Below are 22324 nucleotides of genomic sequence, written 5' to 3' on the forward strand. Positions count from 1 at the left end.
TTTTTTAAATAAATTACAGTTATCAATATTAATGTGCAGTCCATGTCCAACCCAATGGGAATTGTGATACAGATAGCAAACAATAAGGCACCACACTTAGAGCCAAAGAACAAAACAACAGGGCTTGAGCTTTGGCTATGCCATTGACCTAGGTGATCGTGCAAGCCTTAGTTATCTCGTCTGTCAAACGAGGGCCAATACCACGATTTATTTAGAGAAACAAATGAGATAAAGCGTGTGAGAGCATCTTGCATCTTTCAAGTCCTTGACAAATGTGACTTGCGGTGGTGATTGCTGTTGTTCATTCATGTGAGTACAAGATTGATTGTTTGAAGAAGTATCATGATTCACAAAGTAAACAGTCAATATGCTTATGAATGACTAAGCGAAGTCTTGTGTAATTTCGTGTTCTTGTTTGGCTGAGACAGGATTAATAGATTAATATTCCATGCATTTGGAGGGGGTGAAAACCTTCTGTAATAAAGCTAAAGGGACCACTGGTGCAATCTGGAGCAGAAAGGAGGCTCTTTTACAAAAACCAAGAAGGACCCATGTTCAGTGGGATTGTTCAGGATCTTGACTGCTAGTAAGTTTTTTGCTATTGCAACATTTCTATAGAATGTCAATAATGAAGGGTCATGAGATATTCCATTAGAAAAGGTGTTAGGATGGGGCGCCTGGGTGGCTCAGGCAGTTAAGCGCCTGACTCGGTTTCAGCTCAGGTCACGATCTCATGGTTTTTGGGATCAGCTCGGCATGGAGCCCCACATAGGACTCTGGACTGACAGAGTGGAGCCTGCTTGGGATTCTTTCCCTCCCTCTCTCTCTGCCCCTCCCCTGCCTGCATGCAGATGCTTGCTCTAAATAAATAAATAAAATAAATAAGTAAATAAACAAACTTAAAAAAAATAAGGTGAAAATGCAATTTAAAAAAAGGCGTTAGGAAGTCTTGATTTGATCAAGTTGTGGCTAGCTGGCTAGCTAGTTTGTATGCTGTTTAACTGCATCACAACCTAGAATTGCGGAGATGCTTGTATGGAGTGGGAGTTTCCGAGCCAGGGAAATATTATACAGCATATCTCCACTTGATTTGACTATAGAACTACCACCACCCCACCCCAGAATAGCTCACGGAACAAATTTTGCATGGGATACATTTGGGAGACATTTTATCGTAAATAGCAATTATTTCATCACACTAAAACCCATGGAAATTTGCATAAAGATTTCGATTTGGCTAAGTGCCTAAATTTCAGGCACAGTGCTAGGTGCTTTCCCATATGTTGTCTAATTTAATCTGCAAAATACAGTCCTCTGAGGGTGATAAGGAAATTAGGCTCCACGCATTTAAGTAATTGGCCACAAGTCGCTAAATGAATGAGCGGCAGAGCTGAAAGTGAACCCTGACCTCACGACCTCAAAGTGAGTGCCCATCTCATCGGCTCGTGCCTTGGCATGACTCACACGTCATACCTGTCTTCTAGCCCTGCCCCAATCTCAGGATGGTCTGCAGAGCTCCCAAGCTCAGCTAACAAGGTCTCGCTCTGTTCCTCAAAACACCTTTGCAGCCCACAGGTGCAGCCAACTTCTGACCGAGGCAGTTTCTTAACACATCTTCTACATTGACCTCTTTCATGTGCCCACTGGGGGGGAAAAAAAAGTGAACTTAAAAAGAAAAGTTGACCCAGGCTGAAGTTCTGCATAACTCTGGGCTGCTTCTCCAGCTGCTGCATGATTCCAAGGATGGATTCTTCTCCGTCTGGCTACCCTTATTCATTCTTGGCTTCAAAAGAGAAAGGACAAAGAGATCAAACCGAAAAAGAATTTCTAACAGGCGCACCCTGCAACGTTTTAGCAACTTTTATGAAACACCTTGCAGGGGAAGAGGTTGAAACTATGTGCTAGGTAAAGATTTCACATTATACCTGCAAGCCAGGAGTTAAAGTATTTGTCTCCCGGTAGATCCAAGAACACGCAGAGGAAGGGAAGGGAAAAAAATGGCACTTATTAAGCACCCACTGTGTACAGGTGCTTTATACATACTAATGAATTTTAATTTTCATCATTTCACAGGAGTATCATTCTCCTCGTTTTAAACGGATTACAAATGGAGGCCTAGAGAGACTGGGTAACTGACCATAATCACACACTAATAAGTGGTTGCAAGATGTGTCTGACTCCAAAGCACTGGTTTAGGGTACTCACTATCCTGCCTCCTGGCTAAACACCGTTTTTCCATTACCACGAGAGAAAGACAGCATCAAAAACACAGGTGTTCATAGCATTAGATTATGGAGATTAATAGCATCCTCTTTGAATTGATAAGTCTTAGAACACTTGGAAAAATATTTTTTAACCTTTCAATTTTCTTAAGTCATATGCTACTTGATTATAAATGAAGAGCTAGTCGTAAGAATAATTTACTCACAATTTTCGCTTCTGTAAAACCTTTCACTGAGAAACTCAAAATACTTAATGAGTATCCATTAAGGCTCATTTAGCCCCTTTGAAGTACAGACTCATCATTATTTACTTTGGGAAGTGAGGAAACTGAGGCATAGAGCAGCTAAGTACCTTTTTCCCACACTCTTGTTAACCTAGATTAATGTCCCAGATCCCAAACTGGGGTTTTAATCCCAAGTGGTTCTTGCAGTTCATTGTTCCTTCATGTAAATGAGTCAAGTAGCCGCAAAATAAAATATCAGAAAATGTACATATATTTTTACTTTACTGCAACACTATCGAGAATGTGGGTAAGATAATTCTTTGCCATGGACTAGGGGAGAGCTGCGGGCAGGCAGGGTGTCCTGTGTATTGCAGGATGTTTACAGCATCCTTGGTCTCTACCCACTAAACACCACCATCACCCCCTTCCCAGTTGTGACAATCAAAGCTGTCTCCAGATATTGCCAAATGTTGAGAATCATGCACATACCTTAGAAATACCGTAGATGTGTGTTAAGCAATCATTCTTTATGATAGAATGTTCTTTTATCAACGCCATCTTTCTCAATACTTATAAAATACAAGAATAGCTAAAGAATCCAGAGTAAGGGCCAGAAAGAACATGTGAGGATCATCTATCCTAGATTTTTTTTTCAAATTTTATGATTTAACATCAGTTAATAGGGCTGGGGAGAAAAAAGGTTTCAGTGGTCAACTTGGCCTGGGAAACAGTGGGTAAAAAAAATTCCTTCCTTCATTTAACAAATATCTATTGAGCACTTACTATTTTCTGGTCATTCTCCAGGGGACTTGGGACTGTATCAGTGAACCAGAGGCCTCTGTTTACTTAGGCACATACTTCATATCTAAACAAATTAGGTACTATAGTCTGTATGATACTACTTTGGAAAATGACTACTTTGGAAAATTGGTCAGGATAAGGGGGATCGTAGATCCAGACTTTGGGGATGGATTGACTTTAAACTGGGTGTTTAATCTCAATTTTTAAGAGTCTCTTAAACTGAGGGTTGATGGGGGGTGGGAGGGAGGGGAGGGTGGGTGATGGGTATTGAGGAGGGCACCTGTTGGGATGAACACTGGGTGTTGTATGGAAACCAATTTGACAATAAATTTCACATTAAAAAAAATAAAATAAAATGCTAACTATCTGAAAAAAAAATTTGGGTGCTTAAATGGCTTTTCTGGTATTCATACCGAAAATTGGTGAAAAATCAACAAAAATGTTATCTGAGAATCAACTATGTGAGATCTATAATTAAAAGTATAGTATATCTAATACTATTATCTAATACTATTACTTATAAATTATGTCCTATACATCCTTAAATCAGTATTATACTACATACACACACATATACATCCCTCTTCCCTCTGGAGAGGCCATTGTTAAGATATTTATAACCATATCACTACTTATATGTGTATGTAAAATATAACAAGGCAATATGTAAATTTAAGGTATGTGCCAAAGTAAAACAAAAGAAGAGGCGTAAGAATGGAGATGGGAACCTCAACAAAGCAAGACAACTGTCTTATGCTGCACTTCAAGATCCTGTTGTGCACGGTAGAGGGACCAGAAGCCTCATGACTTATAATCTGATTTAATCACTACTGTTCCATCCTATGTCTTCCACTCACAGTAGTGGTTGTTGGAAATTCAAATTCAGTTTCCACGTTATATCAAATTTCTTATTGTGATCAGTACTCCACAATCACTCAGGGGAGTGTTTCTCAACTGAGGATGATTTACCCCTAAGGGACATTTGGAAATTTCTGGAAACAGTTTTGATTGGAGGGGCCGATGTGACTGCATCTAGCAGGCAGAGGTCAGGGATGATTCTAACCATCGTATAATGCACAGAACAACCTCAGTTACTATCAGGTCCCAATGTCAGTGGTCTCCAAGTTGAGAAACCATGGCCTAGGGAATTAAGGAATTCTCACTTCTTGCTAACTGACTTGAAATGATTGCCATATGGTCTCACATAAAGTGTGTCCATAAACTTCATTTCTGACCTTAGATTGAGCTTTGCTCAATGGCAATAGGAGAAGGGAGGGATCGTTAAAATGTGAAGATCTGACCCAACTCTTGTCTACATAACACCTACACATCCAGAGCTTTCCAAATTTCTCTCGTGGGCTCCTGCATCTGGTTATCTACATGATGCCCAGCATACAGCTATGTGGCTTCTCACAGGGAGAATTCCTAAGCAATTGACTGCATCTCTTTTCTTTTAGGTGTTTGTGTAGAATTTAAGCAAGTCTCAGCAATAGAAAGATCTTCAAAGTCAGTACTGCAAAAACCAAACACATTCAAAACATGTGTTGCACATATCCTGTAGGTATGCATGTGCTTTGTGATTTAAATATTTTTCTGGAAGGCATATAGTGTGGCTTACATTTCATGGCTTTTCAATGGGTCTTTATTATTTATAGTGAGGAAAATAAAACTAGAACAGTGTGTGATGACAACGTTATCCTGTAAGCAGTATGCAACTTTCTAATCGTGCATCAGGGAAATGTGCACACTTTCCCAAACGCCAAAGCCCTTCGTGCATTGAAGCTGAACAGCACTCTTTGTGGTCCCTTTATGGATCTAGATCAGCAATCAAAATTGCATTTAGCTTTAGGCTTTGAGGTCGCCTGGGTCTGCAGAGTGACATTGATGAATTTTTGCTTGTCGTGGTTCGTATTAGCAGTAGATGGATTCTCTGAAGAGTGGACGTTGAAACTCATTTAAACCTTATTGAGACTTAGCTGAAATTCATTGTATTTATCTATTTCACTCATTCCCATTGCTTTTCTTTCCTTCCTGTTTCATCTTTCTGTCCTTTCCTTCAATCCATCTTGTTGATTTTCCCCCCTTCTCATTTAGCGGGGTCCTTAAAGATTCTTGGCAATATGTGGTTTTTATGGCATTTGTCATATTCTTGTCACTTGTTATCTTCTGGTTCTTTTATTTTTATTTTTATTTTTTTAACGTAATTTATTGTCAAATTGGTTTCCATACAACACCCAGGGCTCATCCCAACAAGTGCCCTCCTCAATGCCCATCACCCACTTTTCCCTCTCCCCACCCCCCAATCTTGTGATTCTTTAAGAATAGCCATTTATTTCTTTACTTCCTGACCGTTCCATGCCAGAGTTGAAATCAGTTACATCAAAAACCCATGAAAATCCCAAATATTTCTAATATGAGGATTCTGTTTTCACATCAAAATTTTATGAAGCCCGGCAAGCCAGTGACAATAAATTTATGTACTGACTGAATAAACATGTGTGTTCATATAGATTTATGAACCTCTCCCATAATCCCATGCTCCCACACCACCTTGTCCCACTGGCCCCTTGTCCTTGGAGTAAGAGACAGTGCTATTGAGTTTATCTTGCTGGTTCACTTAGAATACGTAACTGTGGCACATGATTGGTGCAAAGACATGAAGAGGTTATGAGGGGATACCCTTACTCTTTAATGTGAATGGTCCCCAGGAAAGCCTGAAGAACTCTGTGGAATTTGGAGACTCCATGCCCTACATGGTGGCACCCAGGATTTCTAGTTCTGCAGGAAAAAGTTATAAAAAAAATACATTTAGAAATCTAGAAGAAAGAGCCTACATCTAGTTGGAAGATTGAGAATACAGTAAGGCAAGCACTGAGGGTTTTGAAAATGTATAATGAAAGGGAAAAGAAAGAAACAAAAGTAATGAAGTGTGTTAAATGATGATAGTGAAGATGGCTTGTGTCTTATATTGCTGAAGGTTGCAGGGGTGCAAAAGGTAAGAGCACGTTTGGAGAGAAATGTTTAGGTAACCAACTTCACATCTTCTCACCTCAAAAAGGGAAATGCAGGGGTAAAATTGTATTCCTCTGCTTGAGCTCAAGCGACAGGAGCCATGAAGGACTTCAACTGGGAAGAAGAGTGGTACAGAAGGAATGGAACATTTGGCTTCAGATGTAGGCTGGAGATTTCAACTCTGCCATCTATTAGCTTTGTCATAGCTTTTTGCCTTTAAGCTGATTATGGAACCTCTCTTAAGCTTGCTTTTCTTTTCTGAAAAAAAGAAAAGAAAAAAATTCTCTATGTATTATGAGGAGTAAAGTAGACAGCTTCCATCCAATGTTGGGATCACTAAATCTCTTGTGGGAAAAAGACCACCCCTAGTTATCAGGTTTATTCAGTTGCATCCAAGCTACATGTCAGTCAGCCCTTTTATATGTGCAGAAGAAGGAATAGATAGTGGTTATAAAACCCATGCACATTTTAATTCCTGGGCACATCCTGAAAGATAACAGGTTATTAAACTGAACCTAAGTTCAGAGATATGCATCTGGAGCAGTTCTTGATGTACTAATGAGGGCCAAAAAATAAGAGAGAAGATTTCCTATCAGCGGTCTTTCCTGAAAAAAAAAAAAAAAAAAAAAAAAAAAAAAAAAAAAAAGAATGTCTCCTTGAACTTCACAACTGCTGGTTTATTTCCCTTCAGAGCACTCAGGTTTGAGTCCCTTTCTTGTCATTAATAACTGGGGGACCTCTGACAGCTTCTTAACCTTAGTTTCTGCATTTGTAAAATAGAATTCTAACATTTACTCTTTCTGCCTCATGGCATTTGTTGTAAGCATCAGATGAGATTGTTAGTGAAATTTCTTTTTGAACTAAAAGGTACCAAGTAAGTGTAAGGCATTTTTAACACTGTTGTACGTTGATGAACCACGTCTGTCACCATGAGAGGAACCTCCCACCATGATTTCCATCTCCTACCAATCAGAGGATCCCTACTGGCATTTACTATGCATTTTTAAAAAATTATTTTCTCTTTTCTTTTCCTTTCATGCACAGTTTGGAACTGAAGTGGTCTCATATTGAATGGTCACAGGCTGAATATGAGGTCTGTGAGACTGTGGGCATATTATCCTTAGAAATTACCAGAAGGGGATATTCCATGGACTCAGCCTTCGTGAGTGTAAAGGTAACAAGTCTAAAATATAAACTTCCAGGCTAAAACTTGGGTTGCTGGTTGGTGCCTTTCATGATTTTCTTAAAGAGAAAACCAGAGTAACCAAGGAGATTTCAAATTGCAGGATTGCCACGTTTATTTTGGAGATTCTACATCAAACATCTCCTTGTCCTTCCACCTTTTATCTAACTTCATTAGCTCCTGGATAAGGAATTTCTAACTCACTTTTAATTTTTAAATCTGGTTACTAAGTCCTGAAGTTTGATTTTACAGGGAGATGGATCCAACCTAGTGAACCCTGGCCAAGCTCTGCTTTGGAAAAGAAACCCTGCATGTAAGACATTCAATGAGGTCTCCAGACCACATTTCAGCCCCCAAATGGCTTTCTCTTAGTATGCACCAGGATCGCTTCGTGTGGTCTTAGTGGATGAGGAAAATCAAGGGACAAACTTAAGAGTCACCCAGGTTGGGGCGCCTAGGTGGCTCAGTCAGTTGAGAATCCGACTCTTGATTTCAGTTCGGGTCATGATCCCAAGGTCATGGGATCGAGCCCACGTTAACCTCCATGCTGAGCATGGAGCCTGCTTGGAATGTCTCCCTCTCTCCTTCTCTCTCTCTCTCTCTCTCTCTCTCTCTCTCTCTCTCTCCTCCTGGGCCCTTCTCCTGCACTTGCATGAACTTTTCTCTCTCAAAAATAAAAAAGAGTCACCCAAGTCAAAATGAAGAGAACATTTATCAATCCAGGCCTCTGAGATATAAAGGATACTCAGTAATCACTTTTAGATTGATTAGTCAACTTGCTATTGCTTACCATAGACACGGACCATGGAGCACAACCGAAGATGTCTAGAATTGAAGGAATTTTTTTTTTTTTTTTAGGAGTTGCCATCACAATACCACTTCAAGAGAATGGCAGCTTGAAAATCTTTCACAAACTAACAATGGCAAATGAGCTTTGAATACTGCTCCTCAATCTCCTGAAAAGGGCAGTGAGTGATATTAGCTTTTGGGGGAAAAAAAAAATGGTCATCTCAGTTAAATCTCAATTACAATAATCAATTCAAATCACCCTCAGAACCTTGTGCACCTAAATTCTACCATATCCACATTTGGTATTTATCTTTCCAGACTGTTCACACAAAAAGAAATCTGTCCGAACGGTTTTCTAATAACGCTTTGGTCTTCTACAGACAATACCATATGCTCGAGTCTAGAGTTTTGGGCCATATACCATTTACCTTGCCAGGTAGAAAGAACATATGTGGTGTGACAGGGAACCTTTTGTCTCCCGAAGCTGAATGCACACTGTGAGCCTGCCAGCTGAGTGGCCAGGCCTTCATCAAACACAGCCCTGAGCCTCCAGGGACAGCTCTACTTAGAGCCCAGGTGCTTACTGGCGTCTTGACCAGAAGCAGAGAAAGAGAAAGCGCTCTCCCCTGTGTTGTTTGCGCTCGTTCAAACCATGCACCTTCACCGAGATCATTGCTCCGACTACCTTTTCTCAGACCATTCCTTTTCCCACATCGGATTCTGCAAACCCAGTGGTGGCAAATACTAAGTACTCGCATGTGCGCGGAAATGTAACTTCCAGCATATGGTGGATACAGGTAGTACGATGGGCTGCCTTTTCGCAACGAAAGGTGGTTCAGGAAGAGCCTTGGCATCGTAGGCCAAGAACAAATGGAAGCCTGGGAGGAAGTACCCTCTTCAGCAAAACGTTTCCACTGCAGGCCCATTAGCAGATCTCGGGGCCTTTGATTGCAAATGGAGGTAGGATCTAAGGCCAGAAAAAATGGGAACTTTTAAGTTTGCAATTGTGCACTTGATTTCTTTGTTGGAAAGTGAGGAAATATAGTAGTAACTCCCTTTCTGGGCCATCTTAGATGTCTAAAAGAGTGCAAGGTAACAGCTGCTTGTTGTGCTTACGCAGGGTTCTCATCCGATGACCTTTTTCAAACTCGCGAAGGACACTCTGCTTAACACGTATTTAGGCTCCCTCTGGGGGAAGATAAGGTCGTGACTTGAGAGCCCTAAATCCCCTCTGGTTTTTAGCCCTACGAGTGGGGAACAGGAGATCAGTAAATTGTCTCTTTAGAGCAATTTTTGTTGTTGTTGTTAACAACTTACTTGATGGAGCCTCGAAAACCCTCAGTCCTGCGTGCGGATTGATTTTGCGTGGCTGTTCACCAGGGCTGTCATCCTCGTGGAGCTTTCATTCACTTCTGTGAAGTGAGATGGTTTCCCCCAGACAGGAGAATGGACGAGGCCCGTTTCGGTTCAACCTGTCAAAGTCACTCAGTGCCCTGGAGCTCGTGGGGTACCTCACAGCTACTTGTCTGGTGCTACTTCTCCTCCCCCCCTCCCTTCCCTCCCAGGCACTATTTCAAAGCCAGGTTGGGGTAGGAGGAAGGTAAGGTAATAAATGGATACTCATAGCAAAGAGAAAAATATTGTTTAAAATTTATGTTGCTTTCTCCAAAGACCAAATCGTTTAGAAAGAAGTGAAAAGAAAAAAAAGAAAAAGCTTTACTTTTATTTCTGTTGATATTAGTCTAAGAAAAAAGTTAACTTTAAGGAAGATCCATGTAGCCTAGATCTAAAATGGTTGATTATAATTTTTAAAAAGCCCTTATGTTAAAAACAGACTTAAGAGTGTGAATTTAAGGGCACCCGGCTGGCTCAGTCAGCAGAGTCGTAGAGCATGCGACTCTTGATCCTGGGGTCATGAGTTCAAGCCCCAGGTTGGGCATAGAGCCTCCCTAAAAAAAAAAAAAAAAAAAAAAAAAAAAAAAGGCATGAATTTAATCTGTTATGATACTAGACTAGATGTTTCTCTATTAAATAATATTTATTTTTCTTAAAAAAGGATATTTTTTTTCCCTCTTAAGGTCAAGCAAGTGTCTGCTACAGTTGGAAAAGACTTCACTCTGACTCCATCTAAACTGATTCAGTTTGACCCAGGTACATTTTGTGTCTATAGTTTGTTTCCCGTTTTTTGTAAGAACGTGTGGAGATTATGGGGACTTACTTCAGCCCCTGCAAGAGAGATCAGTTTGACCTTGAGGTTTTGCCCTTCGTGTTTCACTTAATCACAAGTGAATATTCGTTTAAAATGAGAAGAAAACTCATAACGAATAAAAAGTAAATATCCGGGCCAATATCCAAAAAATCCAGAAAATCATTAAAAAAATTATTTAGAGTCCTAACCCAAAGCTGAAATAGCCTCATATTGTGATGGAAATTTTCAGAATGTCATATTCACATGAGGCCATTTCTACATGATTTCTCTTGGAATAGGTTGCTTTGAGGAGACTGCGGGGAAGATTCATTAGATAGCACATACTTTGTTTAAATCTGTGGAAAAATTTTGCTAGGTGCAAAAGGGGATATAAAAATATGGTGCCGACTCTTAAAGGCATTCTATTGTGTGGGAAATAGAGCCGTGAAAACAACTCACTGATAGTACACTGGGACCCAAAGGAGGAGCCATTGTTCTGGTTGAGGGGAATCCTGGAAGACTTCCCAGAGGAGGTGATATTCTGAGCAAGTAGGAGAAGAAGGAGAAGGGGACTTCAGGGTGAGCTGTGCCTAAAGCACTAAAGCTGGACCAACACCTTCCTTCCCTGGCCTCTGTAGAAGGGGCGGGTAATTCTCCTTCACTGCACCGCATGGTTCTCTCTCTTTCCCTCTCGTCTGGGATGGGCATGCATCACCTGTCCAGGGGCAAATGGAAAGGGCCTTGAGAAGCAGCCAGGGCTCATGGCTTGGTGCTCTCCTGCAGAGGAGGTGTTCTGCCGTCCGAGAACATTCCACCAAGTCAAGACCCTTGCCATTATCTTGCCACTGACACATACTGTTTCAAGTAAAGGCAGAACAAAATGGCCTGAATATCATCCCTGCTCCAGAACTGACAACCTTAATAGTAAACATAGAAAAGAAATGCCTTTCTGCAGTTCACCACAAGTAGCATGATGGTTTGTGACTAGTTTGCTAAGGCTGCCCTTACTAAGTATCACAAACATGGTAACTTAAAAACAGAAATTTATTTTCTCACAGTTCTGGAGGCTATAAGTTCAAGAGCAAGTTGTCAGTGGGGTTGATTCCTTCTGGGGGCTGTGAGAGAGAATCTGCCCCATGCCTGTCTTCCACGCTCTGGTGACTTGCTGGTCATTGGCATTCCTTGGCTTCTGCGGAATCCACACCAATCTCTGCCCTTGTCCCCAACATGGCGTCCTCGTGTATGTGTCTGTGTCCAAATTTCCCCTCTTTATAGGGAAATCAATCACAATGGATTAGAGGCCCACTCTAGTGTGACTTTATCTTGACAGTTACATCTGTAATGAGCTTTTTTCCAAATAAGGTCACATTCTGAAGTACTAGGAATTAGGATTTCAACATACAGATTTTGAGTGACCCAACTCAACCTATAGCAATGAACCTTAAATTTGACATGAAACAACCCAGATATCGCGTTGGCCTCCTTCGTGTGATATTTAAGTTTGACTTGCGTAAGTTTGTTCTTCAAGTGACCTACTTTGTAGAAGAGCTGTTTCCATTATGTATCTGATGTTTACCCACAGGTGGCCACAGGCTCTTAGGTTCTGGTCAACCCTAAGATGAAAGGATTTGGGGCAATTTCTCTGTGTATTCCCGTTTTGTACTTCATGTTAAGGCAGTCCCAGCCTTTCCACTTAAAAAAAAAAAAAGATTTATTTATTTATTTTGAGAGAGAGAGAAAAAAAAGTGTGGGGGCGGGGGGGGGGCAGCAGGTGGCAGAGAGGGAGAGAGAGAATCTCAAGCAGGCTCTACTCTCGAGCCTGGGACTTGATCCTACAACTCTAGGATCATGACCTGAGCCAAAATCAAGAATGGGATGCTTAACCCAATGAGCTACCCAGGCACCCCTACAACTTTTCCACTTTTTGAGAGCGAAGAGTCGTTGTTATATGTCATCTTTATTATTTGAGGTCCGTTTGTCTCGAGATCTGGAGTGATTCTGGCTTTTAGTAGAGTTTGAGCAGCCTTGCCAGGTACTCTGTTGGGATTGATAGGAACTAAAAAGTATCACGTTTAGGGGAACCTCTCAGAGGTTCCACTGGATAAGACAAATACTGATTTGTCTAGAAGAGTTTACATGCTTTTGTGAGTAGATACTAGACTTCTGGAGCATCTAACTGGTCAATTATTTGGGGATTATTTAGACATTTTAAGAAAAAAAGTCTTGTAAGTTAGAAAGAAACAATCTTTGCCCATTCATTGTTTTAGAATTTATTAGCCAGAAATGGTTTCATAAATTGAAGGCTTGCTTTAGAACATTTCAAAGTTCCCTATGTTCACAGGTCCTAGAAATGTTTATATACTCCCATATTGGTTTTTTCTTTAATTTTTTTTAATGTTTATTTATTTTGAGAGAGAGACAGAGTGTGAACAGGGGAAGGACAGAGGGAGAGGGAGACACAGAATCTGAAGCAGGCTCCCGGCTCTGAGCTGTCAGCACAGAGCCTGATGCGGGGCTCGAACTCACGAGCGGTGAGATCATGGCCTGAGCTGAGGTCAGGTGCACAACCGAATGAGCCACCCAGGCTCCCCCACTCCCATATTGTTAATCCTGGCCTCTTCTGGGTCTGGTTGTCCCCATCCCCATTCCCCACCCCCATGCCCCACCCCCATGCCCAAAGCAATCTGCTTATTTGCATAAAAACAGTAGCCACTATGAAGGGCGAAGAAACAGAGTGAGAAATCAAAATTGGTGGGCTATTGGAAGGTTTGAGAATTTTTAGGAGGGGGTGGAGAGAAACGGGGTCCTTGTTGAGAATGGTGAGCTACGCCTTGCTGCCATTGTACTGAACCCAAAGCTAATTCTGCTGATTTAGCATTCAGCTATTGTGGCTGATCTTGATTAGAAGTGTAAATACTCTTAAGGAAAAGATTGTTGTCCTTTCAAGTATGTGTTCTTGAAAGGTTTGCTGCTTTCCTAATTGAATGACTAAGTCATTCCTAAGAGTCAAAATGTTTTCCAAAGGAACAGAGCTCTAACATGGCAATTACTAAAAAACATTGAGCAAATGTCTTTCCATCATAAAATCCGCTTTGCAGGCAAGTATCCAGTAATGGACCTACTCTGTAAAGTGTGTGTCTGCATAAAATGACACCTTTTCTTCAACGCCTTTTGTTTTATGGGAACAGGAGGCCAGTTCAAGCCTTCTGAAATTGCTTATAATCTCAGTGATTTAACAACTACTTTGCACCTTGAAAATGGGAGAGGAAGGAAAAAGAAAAACCCAGAAAGTTCTTACTTCCAATCTCATTAACCTAGAAAAGTTGGTTCTATGTGCACACCTGGTAGGCATATTAACAAAACTGAAATGCAAGCAAACCAATCAGAAAGTACTTAAATGAAATTTGGAATAGATTTTCTCTAACCATCTGGTTCTACTCCATAAGGTCGTAGAACAATGTTAAGGTTTTTTTTTTTTGGGGGGGGGAGGGGGGGAGGTAAAAGAGGGTACTATAATGTTTTAAAAACATGATTCTTCCAATAAGAGGCAATTGGTTGGGACTTGGAATTCTTTGTTGTTGTTATTGGACTTTTATTTGAATAATGCTTGACTTTTGGGGTTTTGAGAGTCAAAACAGTTCTTTGAATATTAACATTCTTAGTATTTATATACTCTCTTCACTGTCTGGTCTCTTATCCCTTCATGCCAGGTTTACTACAACAGCTGCCTCTGTGGTCTCCCCACTTCTAGCCTCTTTGCCCGCCTTCCTGGGCTCCTAAATCTTTTTGCGTAACACTCAGATTCATTTTTCTAAGACATTCATTTTCAAGGGCCTTCCCTGTTGCCTATGGCTGAAAGTCTGAATCCAGCCACCTGGTGTCCAGGGCTCTCTGCCTTCTGGCTACATCCCACCGTTGCTGCCCTCCTACCTCCTAGTGCCTGGCGTGACCTCCCTTCCAGCCAGCTAATTTGCTCAGCCTTCCCTGTTCAAGGCCTTTGCTACCTTCCTGCCTTTGCTTGCGCTGTTTTCCCACTTCCTCCCTCCCAAACCTACCAGCTCTGGAGCCCACATGCATTTAGTATTTACCATCTATCCTGTATCTTTTGGCGGCTAATCATACATAGCCTTGAACAGTGGACTTTTCTGACATTTACATCTTGTCTCTTCAAAGAGATTTTAATCCTTTATGTCAGGGCTTGCCGATGTTGTACCTCTGGTATTCTCCATAGCAGCTAAAGCAAAGGTAAGTACACGATAGAGACAAAAATGTATATTGCGATAGGTTGATTTAATCCGTCCATGAGGTGGGAATTATATAGTATTTTATGTTAGGTGTTTCAACTTCTGTTTTTGCAAAGATCGCAAAAGTAATTGATTTATGAATCAGTTGGTATGGAAAACTGAAATTGGCTGTCAGCTTGGGTTTTTTTTTTTAAATAAAATTATTTCAAATACACTTAATTCTTTCCCCCCTCTAAGGGCAGCCAAGAGTAGGATGGGTGAACAGTTTCCTCTTTCCATTGAATTCTGCTGGGGGATTGAGGAAACTTTGATTAGATCCTTAAATCTGTAGGTGACACGACCTTCAAACAGGTGGCTGTCATATAGATGGACCAAACGAGAGGCATAAATCTGCAGCAGACAATCTACAGGAAGACAAGAATCCAGATTTTCGGAAGAGAAGGCTAGGAAAAAAAAAAAAGTTTGACTGCTTATATAGATGGGTTTATGGGAATAAGAGTCCTCACGTAGCCAATGAGTAAACGCCATAGAGTCAAGTTTTCAAAACTTAGTCCTGGAAGGTTAAACCATAAATTTGTTATCTTTTTTTCCCCTTAACCTTTAGCCTCCTTTCTCTACTGAGCAGTACTTTTTTTTTTTTTTTAACTCCTCCCACCATTTTTTCTTCTAAATAAACTAAAGGGGGAGGCCCTGTAATCCATGTCATGGAAACTGGTCAGGATTAGACAGTCTCACAAGATTCTTCCAGCTTTCGTATTTCGTGTTTCTGGGGCTCCTTTGCATCCCACCTTAGCGGTGACAGAATGGCTGGGGACATGTTTGTAAGTTCCAAACCGTTTGGGATTAAGTTCACAAAGTTACTGTGAACCGAGCTTGATTGTAACTCCATGAGCAGAGGCAGACAGAAAGGGAAAACAACAACAACAACAACAACAACAACAACAACAACAACATTGGCTCTATTTCTAAAACCCCCAGCCCATAAATACTCTCTAGGAGGATATCAAATACTGAGTATTACATCATTAGAAAAAGCATTTGTGGGCTAGAAGGACCTCAGGAAGTGGAACAGCCGATAGAGGCAGCTGTCTTCAGAAATCAATCATTTCAAGGGTTCCATGAATAGTGTGAAGTACCATCCAATAATCACTTTTAACTGCCTGTACCAATCTCTTAAGATTTTTGGAACTATTAAGGTTTTAAGATTGCAGTACTTGTTTATTTCTAAGAAGAGAAGGGGCAGGTCGGGGCGGCGGGGGGGGGGGGGTGATAAGCCTTGGATCTCATCGACTAACCATTTTTTTTGTTGTTGTTGTTCATCCCTTGCCTAATGCGGCACTTTTTTTGTTACAGTGTTTGCATTGAAACGGAATCATCATTGTCCAGGAACAAATGTGGTCTTTTAATATTATTTGGGAGAACAGCAGGACCTCAGTGTGTCGGGAGCAGTACAATAGCTCACTCGGGCTACTGCAGCCTCGCTGTAGACATGTTAATTAATATATTTCTCTGACACCTAGGTGATTGAAATAGCAATTAAAGAGTAATTAAAATGTTTACTTCTTGTAGGAATGTCAACTAAGATGTGGAATATAGCAATTACCTATGACGGATTAGAGGAAGATGATGAGGTCTTTGAAGTAATTCTCAACTCCCCCGTGAATGCAGTTCTTGGCATAAAGACAAAAGCGGCAGTGAAAATTTTGGACTCAAAAGGAGGTATTCTTTTGATCCTCATCTCGAAATCAGGAGCGGTCCTGGCGCTCTGGCTGCTGGCTTTCAACAGCCAGTGTGCCTGATAACGCCTTCAAATCAGAATGCTTAATTTCTTGTCAAGAAAGCAACCTCAGTCGTGTTGCAGGCCCTTTATTCTGCTTTTCTGCTTCATGTGGTTTTCGTCCCGCTAAGAACTCTCGTTTGAGAAAGGCAACAAGTCAGTGCCGTAGTTGTTGTGTTTTTTTTTTTTTTTTTCTCCTACCCGTTTGTTGTTCTCACCGAGGGGGAAACAATGTTGGTGAGAATCTATCGACAATTATTTTCCCCCAGAGTTTGTAGGGCTGTAATTATCTTCCTCTGTGGAAGAGAGCTCTTAATGCCTAAAATCTGAGCCCCCACTGTAGTGTGACCAGGAAAATTCTAAGAGAGGAAGGAATTGGAGAAAAATAGATGTGAAAGATGCAGCTGGCTAGGGGATTCAGGAGCAGCTGGAGAATATTAATGAATAACCTTGGAGTGCAGAGCCAAAATAGGTCCTGGATAGTATATGCAAAAGAACGACCTGTGAACTAAATAAAATAAAGACCAAGCACAGTCCTTGCTGCTCTGATTTTTTTCTTCCTGCCAAACCCTTTCTACTTACGTGTCTATTTAGCATTTGACAAGTGTCTAGTTACCATGCACAGACTTAGACCCCTGATTTTACACCTGTCATGCCCCATGGTATGTTTTCCTTGCCTGAAATCCACTCTCTCCTGTTCTTTCTCATCCTATAATAAAATATAGACATTATCCTCTTCCCTTTATAATACTCATGTTTCCACAACATCTTTTCCCACCATCTTTATTGCCAAATTCACTTGTTTTTCAATAGAAGTTTCTGTTCACAGGAAGTACATACAATACGTGAACTCCACGCTTTAGACATGAAGTATAAAATATCCACATGAGGGTTTGGGGTTTAGGTTTTTGTCATACTTATTGGGAATGTTTCCCATAGAAGTAGCTCCAGTAAGGTTTATTGGATATTTGTTCTGTGACAGTTGAATGCTCATTTTTATTTATTGTATTGTTTTTAAAATTTTTTAATGTTTATTTTCTTTTTGAGAGAGAGAGCATGAGCGGGAGGGGGGCAGAGAGAGAGGGAATCACAGAATCTGAAGCAGGTTCCGGGCTCTGAGCTGTCAGCACAAAGCCCAACGCAGGACTTGAACTCACGAACCATGATATCGTGACCCAAGCTGAAGTCGGACGCTCAACCGACTGAGCCACCCAGGTGCCCCTGAGTGCTAATTTTTAGAACTGTTACTTGATTGCACTTTTCCAACAGTTCCAGTTTCTACCTCTAGGAGACTGGGGAAAGGATGAACCCTTGGAAGTGTTTACGGAGTGATACTTGGTCAGTGAAATAAACCTGATCTATTGAGGAATGCTGGAACACAAAGTGAGGCCGTTTCTCAAGTATGTGGCATGCTTATAAAATCATGACAATGGTTTCCATTTGTGGTTTGTGAAATCATCGTCCTGACTTTATAATCGCCCTGTAGATGTGCAGAAGGGCACGGCTCTCCTGCACGGAAACTGATGAAGAGTAGAGGAGTTTCTGGCAAATGGCAAAAAGGCAACATCTGGTGGGAACACCATCCATCTCAGTTCAATGACAAGCTGCCCCGGGGGCTGTGTCGACGTGATCACTTATCTGTTTGTGTACAATGAACTGACCTGCCATCTTTCATGCCTCCAGGACAGTGCTATCCTTCATATTCCTTCAACCCAAACAAGCACAGTGCGTGGGAGAAGGGCCTTTGGCGCCCACTGTCCCCAGGGTCTTCCTCACCCGCCTCTTCTGGTTCCTTTCATCTGGAAAGAAGACCCCTTCCATCTTCCAAGCGGCCAGCAGTCACCAGGGGAGACACTCTCCAGGGCTTTGCTTCCACAGACCTTTCTCGTATGAAGCTGAGGACCCAAGGGAAAGGCAAAACAGTAAGGATGGGGAGCTTCGGGGATGTGACATGTGGAGTACATTGTGAAAGAATCAAAAAATACTAATGAGCGTTCCCCAACGCTGCAGAAGCTGTTTGCTTCTCATAATGAGTGGGAGCCATGGTTCCGTGCCCAATCAGGCAGTGTCTTTTGTATACAGATATCAGAATGCTGCCACACTTCCTTCATGGTACTACTCGAGGTGATGGATATGCTGACTCATCCATATGGTTTCTGCTTTGGTTCCTTTTGTGATCAAAACAGATAGGGAATGACCAGTGACCCTGGAACAGAACGAGATTATGTGATCTACTCGGGTGTGGAAACTGTGATGTTGACCTTATTAGCCCAGAATTATAATCAGGCAAACACTCATGAGTGTATGTGCATTCCTGTGTGTGTGTGTGTGTGTGTATGTGTATGTTTTCTTAGACCGCTGGGTACTATTGACATATCACCAAAGTAAGGATGTCTTTTCTCCATAACTGAAGCTATGAATGTCCGAATCAACACTGATAAGTTGTGAATAGGTCCAGTGATTTTAAAAACTCTAATGATTTGATCATGGAAAGTTTTTTTAATTTTTTTTTATTTTTAATGTTTATTTATTTTTGAGAGAGAGAGAGAGAATGTGGGGGGGAGGGACAGAGAGAGAGAGGAAGAGGCTCTCCACTGACACCAGAGAGCCCCATGTGGGGCTCAAACTCAAACCATAAGATCATGACCTAAGCTGAAGTCAGCGCTTAACCAACTGAGCCACTCAGGCGCCCCTGGGTATGGAACGTCTTAAGAAACATACGTGTTTTGTTTCTTTCTCCTTCTTCTCCTTCTTCTCCTTCATTTATTTTTTGAGGGAGAGAGAGCCCGATGTGGGGCTCGAACTCACGGACTGCAAGATCATGACCTGAGCCAAAGTCGGACACTTAACCGACTGAGCCACCCAGGCGCCCCTTAGGAAACATATGTTTTAAAAATTTTTAGACACTAACAAGATCTTACTGGAAGGGTTTTACCCCACTGCTAGTTATTTTTCAAGCCAAGTTTGTTCATATTTTGTACTTTGTTGATTTCAGGTTCTTCCATCCTCTGTTTATAGAAATGGAACAGACATCATCTATAATGTAAGCACAGTTTGAGAGAATTACTAAATTTCTTGTATTTATGGATGCAAAACATTTAGCGAAATCATTTTTCTTCTGCATTTATGTATTTCTCTTAAAAGCCTGTTTTGAAATTTGTTTCAGAGGCTTGGATGGCCAGGAAAGAAAAAAAAAGAAACACCACAAACTTTTATCTTTTTTGCTTTAATCCAATTTTTGAGTTGCTCATTTTCCTGACAAAAGTTTTTGTTTGCTCCCTGGGTGTTCATGTTTTCTTCATTGTTGCTTTCTGATTTCCTCAAGTATCATGGAATGGTTTCCCTGCAACTACAGGATGATAGTTCCCCATCTCGCAAAAGGAAGGCCAACATATCCAGTATTAATCAGCCACAGAAGACAAGCCAAGGGGCAGAACTGCCTCAGGCAGATAAGGTGGAATCCACAACTGGCTCGCACTTCTCCAGACAGGTAGGAAAATCTTTTTACTTCCTATTCACCTGAGAGCCAGCTGTTTGCTGGGCCATAAAACTGCCTTCTAGCTTGGGGACTGATTGCTCAATACCAATGCTACCTAACAAATGAAAACCTAAAGAAGGTGGGTGTGTGCTTAGCTTACATGAAGTCAAGTCTACATCACCTCTCCTTCCCACAGGCCCGGTTGCCCTCATTTCCAAAGAACTGCACGCTGGAATTAAAGGGACTCTTCCACTTCCAAGAAAGCCTCCGAAAGCTGTACAAGTGTGATGGGATTACCTGGAGAGTGTGGAGCCCCCAAACCGAGGTGGGACCCGGGATGAACAGCAAAGTAGCTTTGCTGGCCGTATGCTCTGTGATAAGCTAATAGCAAGTGATCTGACGCTTCGTCCACCTGCCCTTGTCACACTTGGAAGGTGAAGAGGAAAATAGGGCCCAGGTGGTGTTTTACAAATCACAAAACACATTAGGTAATCGATGCAATTGAAGAAGGTGTTTACTCGTGTCGTTTAATCATCAGAATGTCAAGGGTGTAAAATCGAAACAGTGAGGACTTCAGTGGTGTTTTCTGTAGAGAGCCATCACATCTCTCAAGGTGGAGAATTGGGATAAGGGCCGACCTCCTTTCTGGTGACAAAATGACTCTGTTCAAGATAGGGGACTCATAGATTCTTTGTGCGGAGAGCAGGCTGTAGATTTTAAAGACTGTTATCATGTCAACATGGACAACTGTATTTCAGGAGGTGGAAGGTGGATCCTGCCCAGCTGGGTGGCACCGTCACTCAGGCTACTGCCACTCCGTGATCACGGAACAGAAAGGCACCTGGGACACAGCAGCCCGAGCTTGCCAAGAACAGTAAGAAACCCTATTTCCTGTTAATTAATGTTTTCTTTCATACCGTTTCTCTTTTTTCTCATGCAACTTCGGGGTCGCTTCTTTCATTCAAGCGTCGAGTGTCTGATATCTACTTGGTTTTGTTTTAGGAACCCCAGGAGAGTTCTGTAGTTCAGGATGGATTTGAGATTGACCTTGATAATGTATTTTGACTTACTGCTTTTATGTGAAAAATGTGCCGTTGCCGAAGTTCTATTTTTTAGCTTTTCTTGGAGAAAGTCAGAAGGAGCTTTTCTGAGTCTGCAGCATTGTAGTTTCTATCATTTTATTATTAGTAGTATTAAGTAAGGATTCCTGCCCACGAATTTGAAAATACATGGAAATGAAAGGATCAGATCTATGACAATGCAAGAGACGTTGATGATTGTGAAGCCAGACAAGTTGGACAAAGGGTCAGTGGGTCCGTGGGCAATGGGACACAAGATGACTTGTGGTCAAATAATGACAACAAAATTTATCTATTCCAGAAAGACTTTAAAAATGCATATGTGCCTATCCCTGACCCCCCCTTTTTGTCTACCTGGATATTATTCGGCTAATATGCCCCAACCGCTGGAAACTGAGACTAGAGAAGTCTCTGGTGAATAACAGTCAGATTTTGCACTTCATCAAATTCAAAAAATTATGCTCCTCTAAAAACACTATTAAGAGGGGCACCTGGATGGGTCACTCGGTTAAGCGTCCAATGTCGGCTCAGGTCACGATCTCATGGTCTGTGAGTTGGAGCCCCACGTCAGGTTCTGTGCTGACAACTCAGAGCCTGGAGTCTGCTTCAGATTGTGTCTCTCTTTCTGCCCCTCCCACACACACACACACACACACACACACACACACACACACACATAATCTCTCTCTCTCTCTCTTGAAAATAAACATTAAAAAAGATTTAAAAATAAATAAATAAAAACACTATTAAGAAAATGAAAGAGCAGGGGCGCCTGGGTGGCTCAGTCGGTTGAGCGACCGACTTCGGCTCAGGTCATGATCTCACCACTCGTGAGTTCGAGCCCCGCATCAGGCTCTGTGCTGACAGCTCAGAGCCTGGAGCCTGCTTCGGATTCTGTGTCTCCCTCACTCTCTGCTCCTCCCCTGCTCACACTCTGTCTCTCTCTCTCTCAAAAATAAATAAAGATTTAAAAAAATTAAAAAGAAAAAAAGAAAATGAAAGAGCAAACCACATTTGGGAAAGCCAATCTCAAATCGTGTATCTACCTAGGTCTCAAATCCAGAAAACGCAGACAATTCCTATAAATCAATAACAAGAAGACAACCTGATTAAAAACATAGCAAATGAATTGGAGGCTTCACAAGAAAAGATACACAATTGGTCAATAAGTACATGAAAAGATATACCACCATTAGATGTCAGGGAAACGCAGATGAAAACCACGGTGAAATACCATTTCACACCCACTGTAAAATCACCAAGACTGCCAACGTCAGATGGTGCAGAGCCAATGGAATTCTCACGTGTGTTGGTGGAACGGTAAAAT

The 22324-nt window shown here is 41.5% G+C and overlaps 1 protein-coding gene across 12 annotated transcripts in view; it reads left to right on the plus strand.

The window, feature by feature from the left end:
- The window catches only part of FREM1 (FRAS1 related extracellular matrix 1), a 166124-nt gene that overhangs the window by 129358 nt on the left and 14442 nt on the right, over positions 1–22324 (plus strand). For 9 of the 12 annotated variants that reach the window (XM_058695311.1, XM_058695309.1, XM_058695306.1 and 6 more), the window contains 8 exons: positions 7304–7433; positions 10310–10382; positions 16233–16382; positions 18124–18362; positions 19436–19483; positions 19766–19930; positions 20115–20267; positions 20677–20792. In XM_058695311.1, coding sequence (XP_058551294.1) covers positions 7304–7433; positions 10310–10382; positions 16233–16382; positions 18124–18362; positions 19436–19483; positions 19766–19930; positions 20115–20267; positions 20677–20792 — 1074 coding nt within the window. Of the gene's footprint in view, positions 1–4704; positions 4809–7303; positions 7434–10309; positions 10383–16232; positions 16383–18123; positions 18363–19435; positions 19484–19765; positions 19931–20114; positions 20268–20676; positions 20793–22324 lie in introns of those variants that run through there. The other 3 variants (XM_058695308.1, XR_009251695.1, XM_058695315.1) reach the window with 3 other exon arrangements.

Source organism: Neofelis nebulosa, chromosome 12 (genome assembly GCF_028018385.1).
Source record: "Neofelis nebulosa isolate mNeoNeb1 chromosome 12, mNeoNeb1.pri, whole genome shotgun sequence".
Classification (NCBI taxonomy): Eukaryota; Metazoa; Chordata; class Mammalia; order Carnivora; family Felidae; genus Neofelis; species Neofelis nebulosa.